The sequence below is a fragment of the Jaculus jaculus genome, chromosome 12, assembly GCF_020740685.1.
Source record: "Jaculus jaculus isolate mJacJac1 chromosome 12, mJacJac1.mat.Y.cur, whole genome shotgun sequence".
NCBI classification, from domain to species: domain Eukaryota; kingdom Metazoa; phylum Chordata; class Mammalia; order Rodentia; family Dipodidae; genus Jaculus; species Jaculus jaculus.
In genome coordinates, this window is record NC_059113.1 from 99,934,901 (window position 1) to 99,947,334 (window position 12,434).

General features: G+C 45.4%; 1 protein-coding gene across 1 annotated transcript in view; it reads right to left on the minus strand.

Annotated features, from left to right (window-relative positions):
* Nucleotides 1–2,061: 2,061 nt before the first annotated feature.
* Tmem154 (transmembrane protein 154) overlaps nucleotides 2,062–12,434 on the minus strand; it is a 45,830-nt gene continuing 35,457 nt past the window's right edge. Inside the window, exon 7 of the mRNA XM_045131294.1 lies at nucleotides 2,062–4,423. Within this exon, the coding sequence (XP_044987229.1) occupies nucleotides 4,408–4,423 (16 nt within the window). The 3' untranslated portion in view covers nucleotides 2,062–4,407. The remainder of the gene's footprint in view (nucleotides 4,424–12,434) is intronic.

A 12,434-nucleotide genomic window follows, 5' to 3' on the forward strand; every position in this document is an offset into this window, starting at 1 on the left:
AGCGAGGCTTAAAAATGTTACTCCAAGGGCTGGAGAGATGGCTTAGCAGTTAAGCGCTTGCCTGTGAAGCCTAAGGACCCCGGTTCGAGGCTGGATTCCCCAGGACCCACATTAGCCAGATGCACAAGGGGGCACATGTGTCTGGAGTTTGTTTGCAGTGGCTAGAAGCCCTGGCACACCCATTCTCTCTATATATATATCTGCCTCTTTCTCTCTCTCTCTGCTCTTTCTCTCTGTCTGTCACTCTCAAATAAATAAATAAAAATAAACAAAAATTTTTAATAAAGTTACTCCAAGCTGGGCGTGGTGGCGCATGCCTTTAATCTCAGCACTTGGGAGGCAGAGGTAGGAGGATCACCGTGAGTTCGAGGCCACCCTGAGACTACATAGTGAATTCCAGGTCAGCCTGAGCTAGAGTGAGACCCTACCTCAAAAAAACAAAAGAAAAAGTGACTCCTCACTTGTGCATGGGAGCGTTTCTGGCCCCAACAGCATGGCAGGCACGTAGTTTTCAGCACCACTGCCACGGACGGCTTGTGACTATTGCAAGAAACCCCAGAACTGGGCTGGAGAGATGGCTTAGCGGTTAAGCGCTTGCCTGTGAAGCCTAAGGACCCCGGTTTGAGGCTCGATTCCCCAGGTCCCACGTTAGCCAGATGCACAAGGGGGCGCACGCGTCTGGAGTTCGTTTGCAGAGGCTGGAAGCCCTGGCGCGCCCATTCTCTCTCTCTCCCTCTATCTGTCTTTCTCTCTGTGTCTGTCGCTCTCAAATAAATAAATAAATAAATAAATAAAAGAAACCCCAGAACTCATCTCGAGCGTCTTCTGAATGTGAACGCCTCACACGTGCTCATCAAATTTGGTGCAAACTTTCCATGCTTTTCCCATAATGGTAATTTGAGCATTCCCAGTAGGGAACCGTGTCTTACTGCTCTCCTAGGCTCAGAATTTGCACTAATTCTGACAGAAGATAAAACTAACACCCGCATTTTATGTTTACTTAACATAAGGTCTTTTTTTTTAAGATGCCATAAATTGGTAAAGTAAAATAAAACAAAAGATTACACAGAAGTATTTTTGGAGGCATTGTTTGTATCACCAGAGTTATAGAAGTCAGCAGAAGCACGTGTGCTATACTTAACTTTACCTCACAATGCTGGGACAAAACACCTGAGAAAAAGAAGCCGATGGGAGGAAAGTGTGTGTGTGTGTGTGTGTGTGTGTGTGTGTGTGTGTGTGTGTGTTTGGCTTACAGTCTCAAGGGGAAGCTTCTTTGTGGCAGGAAAGCATGTCAGAATAGAAAGCATGGGCATCATCACTTCATCACTTTAATTTAATTTATTTATTTGCAAGGGGAGAGAGAGGAGCGACAAACAGAATGGACATGCCAGAGACTCCGACCACTGCAAATGGACTCCAGATGCATGCGCCACTCTGTGCATCTGACTATATGTGGGTACCGGGGAATTGAACCCAGGTCATTAGGCTTTGCAGACAAGTGCCTTAACCACTGGGCCATCTCTCCAGCCCTACACCTTCCTTTTAAATATTTTTATTTATTTATATGAGAGTTGGGGAGAAGGCGTGTGCCAAGATCTCTTGCCACTGCAAATGAACTGAGTACACGCATCACTTTGTGAATCTGGTTTTAGGTGGGTACTAGGGAACTGAACCCCAGGCCAGCAAGCTTTGGAAGCAAGTGCCTTTAACTTCTGAGCCATCTCCCAAGCCCCTGGATGTCACTTCTTGCCACAATAGCGGACAGCAATCAGCAAGAGTGAGCTGAGCTCTGGCAAGGGGGGGCTATAACACCTCAAAGCCTGCCCCTCGCAACACACCTCCTCCAGCCAGGCTCTGCCTCCCAGGTTACCACCAGCTGGGGATCAAGCATTCAGAACACACGAGGCTATGGGACGTTCCACATTCAAACTACCACGGCAGCCTCCCATCCAAGCTATATACTTGCACATGGTTGGCAATGCCCTTCCCAAGAAGATGAATTATGTCATGGAGTCACAAACGGATTTTTTTTTTTGTATTTATTAAAAACAAGTTTCCTGAGTTCAGCTAGGCAACATTATTAACCTAGTTTGCTTATACCAACCAAAATGCAGCAAGCATGTATCTTTATATTAACATCATATTTTGCTCTGTTTAGCCGCTTATCCAGTTAGGGCAAATGTGTGATTTTTTTCCAGTAATTTTTTGTTTTGTTTTGTTTTTGTTTTTCAAGGTAGAGTCTCACTCTAGCCCAGGCTGACCTGAAATTCACTATGGAGTCTCAGGGTGGCCTCGAACTCATGGCAATCCTCCTACCTCTGCCTGCTGAGTGCTGGAATTAAAGATGTGCGCCACCACGCCCGGCTCTTTTTCCAGTAATTTAAAACATAAAAGTTTGGGCTTAAGAGCAGTCCTTGGCAATGTCAAACACAGGTGATGCACATCAATTGGCTAATGATAAAAAGATTAAGGAATTAACACTTGCCTGCTTGGCCCATAATAACTTTGGGAACCTGGCCAGAACAAACTACCATTATAAAGAAATAAAATAAGAAAGTGTCTGTACAGCATGCAATCACAGAAGCCAGTCCCTTTCTCAGATATAAACTCAACAAGTTGATGAAGTTTATTTCTTCTGGAATTTGGAGTCATTTAGTATACTACATGAGAAAACATTTTTATCATATCACAAAATATCGTTTCCACAAAGTGAATGAGGGAATTAAGGCTCCTCTGAGAAACAGCAACTCTGGCATAAATATCTGAGAAGCAGCCTGGACCCCAAGTTCATTCTGAGTCAGAACAACAGACATCAACTCACCAAACCCTGTTAGGATGTATTCATGACAATACGGCAGACATCGTCTGTTGCCGTTACATGCTGAGAACTCTGTCTTCTATCAAAGCTCACAGTCCAGGACAATGGGAAATTAGGGACTTCACACAATCAAATAGCTGTACCTTTCATTGTATAGAGAACCCGCCTTGGCCTGGAACTCTGCCTATAAAATGATCTTCATATCTCAGAAGGCAAATACTGGTTAAAGAGGCCCTAAGCAGGCAGGAGAGAAGAGCTTTGTTTTGTATCAATGTAGCCTTTCGAAGACCGAACCAAAATCCAGCAGCCAAACTTTGGTTAACCTTCCCGCCCTCACCTCCGGTTTATATGCGGTTGGCAAAAGAAAATTTTCATTCTTTGTTTCTTTCCTGGAATAAAATATCAGGCATCCTGGGAGAGCTGAGGACTCCATTGGCGAGATTGCTTTTTAAAGGTCAGAATTAGAAAAGTCAGGATTAAATGGAGACTGACTTTATGTGAGGGTGGGGGGAGAGGTTAGGGGACGCCCTCTGCATTTTGCTCCATTGCCTTTAGCACACGGATGTCAACTAATATCAGGTAGAATGTCATCTTAGATGGCCTGACAGCGACCTCCTGGAATTCTGTGTTGAGGCTGGAGGCTCTCTTCAGCCTGACAGTCAGGACTGCAGAGCACGGTGGGGGATTCCTGCAACAGACCCAGATGTGCCTTGTTCCTGCTGTTTGCTTCAAGTGACGCAGTCGAGGGTCACCTGCATACTCCGCATGGCCACACAGAGATGTATAATAAGACAAGAGCAAAATAAGAGCACTGGGAAGATGTTACAAGCGGGGGCGGGGGGGGGAATCTTTACTATAAAGGAAAATAGTGGTTCTCACAATGAAAATTCCTAGTTCCTCCAAGTGGTTGGCATGTGGCTGGGCCAAAGTCTACAAGTCATCCAGTGGTATTTCAAGCAGGCTAGACGCTCTCACTGCATCTTCCTACCAAGTCGAATCATGTTTAGCAACCCCTTGGGATGTTATATGCCAGAGGCATCCAGCCTTTTGGCCTCCCTGGACCACACTGGACGAAGGCTTGTCTTGGACCACAGTTTCCATCGAAGCCCCGGTTTGGTGTTTGTTCCATGATACAACTGTCCTTGGCTCAGCAAAGTGCTTGCTGAATAGAGTTGACCCATCAGAGGTTTGAATTGTGACAAGAACTTATCCAGAGCTACTTAGTTAGTAAATGGGCCTAGAAGAAGGTCATTAGGTAAAACAGCTTTGGGATTTGAACCCTGAGGAATGAAGCAAAGGGACCTACAGACTCCCAGATCAAGGGAGCTGAGGAGAGGAGGCCCATTGGCGGCTCCTTCTCCTCCTTCAGAGCCCTTAGCAGGTCTTGGCTAGGACTTCTCAATGGCTCATTTTCCATGTCCAGGTGTTTCCACGGATAGAAGAGTGGACAGCGGAAGAAGCAGCCAAAAGTGCTTGCGGCTGTACTGACTTGAAATTTCCCAAACCTGTCTCCCCTTCGGCGTCCCTGGCAGGCCCAGCAGGTGCCCTCAGAGGGTGCTTCCCATGAGTAACGTCAGCACCACTTGGTTTTACAATTCATTGTCACTGTAACAAAACAAAACACAGAACAATAGTTTATTTCCAAGAAGCAATAGAGAAGTGGTCGCTCTGCTGCAGAGGTAGAAAACAGATAAACAGCCCAAAAGCCATCTTGTTCAGCTGGCGATTTCTGAAACAAAGGTCACTCTGAATTTTGCATTTGATCCCCGAGGAGGAAATCCATGGATCCCAGAAATAATCCCTAGTTCTCCTTCGAATATCCCTCCCCAGGGCTGGCAGGAGAACCAGATGGAATCAGGGGTTCCCTTCTTTAATTAAATCTAATTCCAGTCTCTGTGAATAGATGCCAAGCTAATTGCCTTTTTATATTAAAAAAAAATCCCACGTGTTGTTTTCCCTCAAGAGTTTGTGGTTCTGTTTTTTTTTTTTTTTTTTTTTTTTTTAACAGCCTGTTTTGTCTGAGCCCACAGAGGAACTGGGGATGTCATTTAGGATTCGATTACGGTCATCTTGGGGTGTCAGTGGACATAAATTATAGACCTAGTATTTGAACCTGATCATGCTGTTGGCCAGTTTGTGCTTTTTGTTTCAAGTTCCGCTACTTTTGCCAAATGCCTGGCTTCATAACTTTTTCCCCGTGGGCTCGGCTTTCATTAGGACCCCCTGGATGTATGCAGACCGTCCTTCCTGCTTCTCTTTTCAGTGTGATGTCCCTTCACTCTCACTCTACATCTCTATTTTCATCTCTCCCTCCCTCTCTATTTTTTTTTTTTTTTAATTTAAGAGCGACAGAGAGAGAATGGGCGCACCAGGATCTCCAACCTCTGCAAACGAACTGCAGATGCGTGCGCCCCCTTGTGCATCTGGCTATCGTGGGTCCTGGGGAATCGAGCCTTGAACCAGGGTCCTTAGGCTTCACAGGCAAGCGCTTAACCACTAAGCCATCTCTCCAGCTCTCTCCCTTCTCTTTAAGGAAGGGTTTGAATGACAACTGTCAACAGATGTGGGATGGCCTTAGTTCACAGGTGTGTATGGCTAGCAAGAGTTGATGCCTTTCTGGCACCTATGTCAGTGCTCTGCTCAGGTACAACCCCAGGTGTTATCAATGGGTGGTGGCCTACACCTGTAGAACCCGCACCTGGGGATCTAGTTCAGTTGGAATGCTTGTCTAGCATGCATGAAGACCCAGCGCTGCCTAAACTGGGTAGGATACCATACTTCCATACTCCCAGCACTTGGGAAGTGGAGGCAGGAGGATCAGAGGTTCAAGGACATCCTCAGGTACACAGTGAGTTTAAGGTCAGCCTAGGATACATGAGACTGGTGTTCAAAATAAACGTGACAGATGACAGATCAGTAGATACAGCTGTCTATGCACATATGCGCATGGTACTTGTGTTGCAAAGACAGGGGAAGAAGTTGCGAGAACAAGGGAAGCGTTGTGGGAAAAGAGGGGAAAGGTTTTATTCTCGGCCAGGAAGTAAACAGGTAAACAATCTCTATAGCAAACTCACTTAACATGGAAGCTTAGTGGAAACTTAAGAATTTTGGGGGGAGGAGTGCGGTCCAGTGATAGACTAGATGCTTACTACTTACACTCTCAGTGGCTAGAGATCTTGGCATGCCATTCATTCTCTCTCTCTCTCAAATAAATAAGTAAACAAATAAATAATGAATACTTTTAACAATAAATTGTTACAAAACTAGCCTATGCTCAGTGTAAAATAAAAAAGTAGAAAACAGGTTTGGGGCCATAGCGCAGGGATAGAATGCTTGCCTAGATTTGATTCCATCCCTAGCACCACCACCAACAATAATAACAACAACAAAAAAACCTAAAATACCAATGCCACTAGAGCTAACCTAATACTTTGATATTTATCCTCACAGACCTTTTTTCAGTAATTTTTTTTCTCAAAAACAGGATCATATTATGCCTTTCCTCTCCACTTTCTTTCTTTTCTTTTATTATTTTATTTTATTTTGGTTTTTCGAGGTAGAGTTTCACTCTGGCTCAGGCTGACCTGGAATTCACTATGCAGTCTCAGGGTGGCCTCGAACTCATGGCAATCCTCCTACCTCTGCTTCCCGAGTGCTGGGATTAAAGGCATAGGCCACCACACCTGGCTTTCCACTTTCTTTTATAAAGAAGATTTTATTTATTTATATGAGAGAGAGAGAGAATTGGAGCTCCAGGGCCTCCAGCTACCACAAATGAACTCCAGACACATGTGCCACCTTGTGCATCTAGCTTTATATATGGGTGCTGGGGAATCAAACCTGGGCCATTAGACTTTGCAGGCAAGCGCCTTTAACTGATGTACCATCTCTGTAACCCTCTCCCCCTTTTGTCAGTAGCTCAGGTTAGGTAGGTTTGGCCTACCTGTCGAGCTCTCTCCTAGCAGGTGTAAGGCCCTGCATTTCCCAATATCACAATAAACAGATTAAAAAATACACATCTAGGGCTGGAGAGATGGCTTAGTGGTTAAGCGCTTGCCTGTGAAGCCTAAGGACTCTGGTTCGAGGCTTGATTCCCCAGGACCCACGTTAGCCAGATGCACAAGGGGACACATGTGTCTGGAGTTCGTTTGCAGTGGCTGGAGGCCCTGATGTGCCCATTTTCTCTCTCTCTCTCTCTCTCTCTGTGTCTGTCACTCTCAAATAAATAAAAAATTTTTTAAAAATACACATCTACATACCCTTTTTAGCATTTCATTTTCCACTAGATTAAAAAAAATGCTGACTAGGGATGTAGCTCAGTGGTAGGGTGCTGATATCGCCTGTACTGAAGCCCTGACTGCAATCCCTAGTGCTGGTGATAATAAAAAGAAGTCTCTAGCCCATCCCTTTTTTATTCTCTAGTTAGTTATTTTTAAAATATTTTGTTCATTTTCTTTATTTGAGAGAGATAGGAGATAGAGAGAGAGGCAGATAGAGAGAGAAAATGAGTGCAGCAGACCTGCAGCCACTGCAAATGATTCCAGACGCATGGGCCACCTTGTGCAGCTGGCTTACCTGGGTACTGGGGAATCGAACCTGGGTTCTTAGGTTTTGCAGGCAAGTGCCTTAACTGTTAAACCATCTCTCCAGCCCCTATTTAGTTAATTCTAATTTCTATAAACACTTCCAATTCTTCTTTAAAATTTATTTATTTATTTATTTTGTGTGTGTGTGTGTGTGTGTGTGTGTGTGTGTACTCATACCAGGGTCTCTTACCACTGCAGATGAAATCCAGATGCATACACCAAGTAAATGCCCAGATTTACTTGAGTCTTAGGGAATCAAGCCCAGGCCAGCAAGCCTTGCAAGCAAGTGCTTTAAGTGCTTAGCCATCTCCCCAGACTCCAATTCTTACTCTGCATAAATCTCTTAAAGAGGAATTGCATGTCAAGGTGTATGCAATTTTAAAGCTTTAACAATCAGTTTTTAGATTATCTCTCCACTCAAAATTCAGTTTTCACCTCTCAACAGGTGCCTAGAGGGTTCAATCCCCAGCACCCATGAGTAAAGCTGGGCGTGGCCCTTCATGTCCCCAACCCCAGCACTGAGGTGGCGGGCACAGGATGATCACCGGGCTTGTTGGTAACCTAGTCTAACCAAAAATTGGTAATGTCCAGGTTCTGTGCGAGACTCTGGCTAAAGGAAATAAGTAGAAAAGTGACCTGAAATCCTCCTCTGGTCTCCATTCACAGATGTATAGGGTGCATTTACACATGTGCACACACACACCACTCGCATGTGCACAGGGTACATTTACACACACGTGCATATACCACACCCACACGGGGTATTTGTTCCATGCATACTGTTGTGGTGGATGTTAGCTCTGGGTTGTTCACATCTTATGTGCCTTTAGGATAGCTTTAAAAATGTTTTTATTTTATTTATTAGGAAAAGAAAGAGGCACAGACAGAGAGAGAGAGAGAGAGAGAGAGAGAGAGAGAGAGAGAAATGGGCACACTGAGGCCTCGAGCCACTGCAAACAAACTCCAGACACTTGTGCAACCAGCTTACGTGGGTGATGGGGAATCAAACCCGGGTCCTGAAGCTTTGCAGGCAAGCACCTTAACCACTAAACCATCTCTCTAGCCCTAGGATAGCTTCTAACTTCTTTTATATTTTAGTTGCAAGAAAAGAAAGAAAGAGTTTGGTGGGGGGGGAACAGATGAGAGAGAGAATGGGCCCAGCAGGGCCTCCTGCCACTACAGACAAACTCCAGACACACGTGCCACCTTGTACATCTGGCTTTACATGGGTACTGGGATTGGAATCCAGGAGGGCAGCCTTTGCAAGCAAGTGCCTTTAACCATTGAGACATCTCTCCAACACCGTTCCTTAAAAATGTTTTTATTTACTTGTGAGAAGAGAGAGAGAGAGAGAGAGAGAGAGAGAGAGAATAGGATAGCTTTAATGTAATATGCTAACAAGTGGCTTTCTTTTAACCTAAGTAAGAGCCCAGGGTAGAACTAGAATTTGACTCAGGGCTCAGTCACTTCCTTGCTGTGTGACTATAGACAAGTTAAACTTTTTTTTAGCTTTAGTTTTCTTGTTAGATTTCAACTGCAGAACATACCCAGTAATACTTCATACTTTATAGGTTAATGTAAAGAGTAAATTAGGACATGGGAGTGAATCACGAATAAGCCTTGGGTTTTTCCCTCAGCACCACACACACACACACACACACACACACACACAAAGAATAAGTGAGAAAATGCAGGTAAAACCCTATGCTACATGCCTGCTATTCAGAAACATGACTACTGGCATTTCTTTTTCTATAGATTCAAACATTTTATTTATTTACTTGAGAGACAGAGAGAAAAAGAGAAAGAGAGAGAGAGGGAGGGAGAGAATGGGTGTGTCCGGGCCTCCAGCCACTGCAAAGGAACTCCACACACATGAGCCACCTTGTGCATCTGGCTTACGTGGGTCCTGGGAAACTGAACCTGGGTCCTTAGACTTCGCAGGTAAGTGCCTTAACCGCTAAGCCGTCTCTCCAGCCCTCCAATGCTAGGCAAACGTTTGTGTCCAAACCATCCGTGAAACACTGTCTCCAACAGTCAAAGATTTTAAGGAATCATCTTCCAGAAACACCCTTTAAATTTCTAAGGAGAAGCATTTCATGTGACAGTCATTTACTCACAGCCTTAAAAAAAAAAAAAAAAAAATTAAAAATGAAGCCGGGCATGGTGGCGCACGCCTTTAATCCCAGCGCTCGGGAGGCAGAGGTAGGAGGATCGCCATGAGTTCGAGGCCACCCTGAGACTGCATAGTGAGTTCCAGGTCAGCCTGGGCTAGAGTGAGACCCTACCTGGAAAAATCAAAAAATAAAAAGCAAGAGAGGCTTCTAGTCTGATGGTCCGTGCAGTGGCTCTTTGGCTTGCCATAGCATGATGACATGGTCCCAACGGGACCACCACCAAGCTGCTCGATCTTTGGTGGGACATCAGACGTCTCTCTTTAGTGTCACAACCGTACACCGGGCCTTTAATGAGTCAGCAGCCGCTGCTCTACCCAGCGGCAGCCCTCTGGCATCCTCTCTCAGGCTCCCTCCTTTATGTAGTTAGATGTCTTTCCGCTGTCTTTGTGGTTATATGTCACCTTTGGGACATGATCAAATCAGCCCAGACAGTTTTAACTCCAGTAACTCCTCGAGTTCCAGTGAAATGTAACTTAGCAAAATGCCGCAGGATGGCCACGAATAAAAATCAGGGATTCTGCCTCAAACCTCCACAGCTCGTGTGCACTGTTAGTAACTTATCTTTGACAGTGAAATTAATGAGTAATTTATCAAAGGAGTGTTATATAAATATAAACACCTCTCCCAAAAGCTTATACGGTAACAGGCTGACAAAGCCAGAGAACAAAGGGCACGCAGTTGGAAAGCATCACTATATTCTCTTTACGAAGACACTCCACTGGCGTGCTGACAGCTGGATGAGGCCACGGCCACCCCCAGCGCTGCCTCAGACTCGGGTCTTCACTGCGCCAGGACCAGGCGAGCCATCCTAGTCTCCTTTTTTATATTTATTTATATTTATATTTATTTATTTATTTGAGAGTGACAGAGAGAGAATGGGCGCGCCAGGTCCTCCAGCCACTGCAAACAAACTCCAGACGCATGCGCCCCCATGTGCATCTGGCTAACGCGGGTCTCGGGGAATCGAGCCTCGAACCGGGGTCCTTAGGGTTCACAGGCAAGCGCTTAACCGCTAAGCCATCTCTCCAGCCCCGTCCTAGTCTCTTGACTTTCTGTCTCACCGCAGTCTCTCGCTATGGCCGCAGCCAATGCAGGCATCTCTGAAGCTAGCTACCAGCCTTCGCTAAACCTTTCTGGGGTCATGATGTTCTCTACCTCAGTCTGGGGGAAGTTCAGCGTTCAGCTGGACACGAAGTTACGGAGCAATGAGGTTGCGCTTCCTTTGTCATCATCAATATAATGTCCCGTCTCCTTCCCCTCAGAGGCCGGGTCAGAGTGGGGTTGCAGAGACCCAACATCTGCTAACACCAGAGCCAGCCTTTGAGTGCGTCCAACACACACAGATCATGCCCGTGGTGGGGACATAATCTGAACCACTCTTCAAGAAATGCTGCTTTAATTTTAATTTACATTTTTTTTTGCAGGTATGTGGTGTGTGTGGGCACTTGCATGCATAGGTGTATGTGCACATGTGTGCAGAGGTCAAAGTTCAATGTTGAGAAGCTTCCTCAGTCTCTCCCCTCTTTATCTTTTTTTTTTTTTTTTTTTTTCTAGGTAGGGTCTCGCTCTAGCCCAGGCTGACCTGGAATTTACTATGTAGTCTCAGGGTGGCCTCAAAATCACAGCAGTCCTTCTACCTCTGCCTCCGAATGCTGGGATTAAAGGCGTGCTTCACCACACTTAGCTTGCCCTCATTTTTACATTTTTTGAAAAGTTATTTGCATGTGTGTGTGTACATGACCATGCCAGGATCTCTTGTCACTGCAAACAAACACCTGTCCAACTGTACATGGGTGGACAGGGACTTGAACCAGGCTAGCCCTCCACTTTACTTGATGAGACAAGGTCTCTCACTAGAGAGAAATTTAGAATCTGCTAGACAAGCAAACTTCAGGGATCCTTCTGTCTCTGCCCAGCTGGAGTGTGGAACATAAGCACATGCCGTCATGCCCAGCTTTTTTTTGTTTGTTTGTTTTTGTTGTTTTTTTTTCGAGGTAGGGTCTCACTCTAGTCCAGGCTGACCTGGCATTCACTATGTAGTCTCAGGCTGGCCTCAAACTCACGGCAATCCTCCTACCTCTGCCTCCCAAGTGCTGGGATTAAAGGCATGTGCCACCACGCCCGGCCAATGCCCAGCTTTTACATGGGTACTGGGGATCATAACTCAGGTCCTCATGTTTGTGAGACAAGCATTTTACTTCCCTGAGCTATATTCTCAGCCGTGCAATGTTTCTTTAAAAAATACTTTATTTGAGCTGGAGAAATGGCTTAGCAGTTAAGTGCTTGCCTGTGAAGCCTAAGGACTCTGGTTTGAGGCTCCATTCCCCAGGACCCACGTTAGCCAGATGCACAAGGGGGCACACGTGTCTGGAGTTTGTTTGCAGAGGCTGGAGGCCCGGGTGCACCTATGCTCTCTCTCTCTCCTTTTCTCTCTCTCCCTGCCTCTTTCTCTCCCTGTCTGTTGCTCTCAAATAAATTAATAAAAATAAACAAAAATTTTTTAAAAATATTTTATTTATGTATTTATTGGTTAGAGACAGAGAGATAAAGAATGGGAGCACCAGGGCCTCTAGCCACTGCAAGCAAACTTCAGACCTCCAGACATATACACCACCTTGTTCATCTGGTTTTACATGGGTTCTGGGGAATTGAACCTGGGTCCTTAGGCTTTGCAGGCAAGCACCTTAACTGCTGAGCCGTCTCTACAGCCCCGAAATGCTATTTTTAAAATGTAGCACACCTGGGCTGGAGAAACGGCTTAGCAGTTAAGGCACTTGTCAGCAAAGCCTAAGGACTGAGGTTCAGTTTCCCAGTGCCTACATAAGGCAGATGCACGTAGTGGTACATGCATCT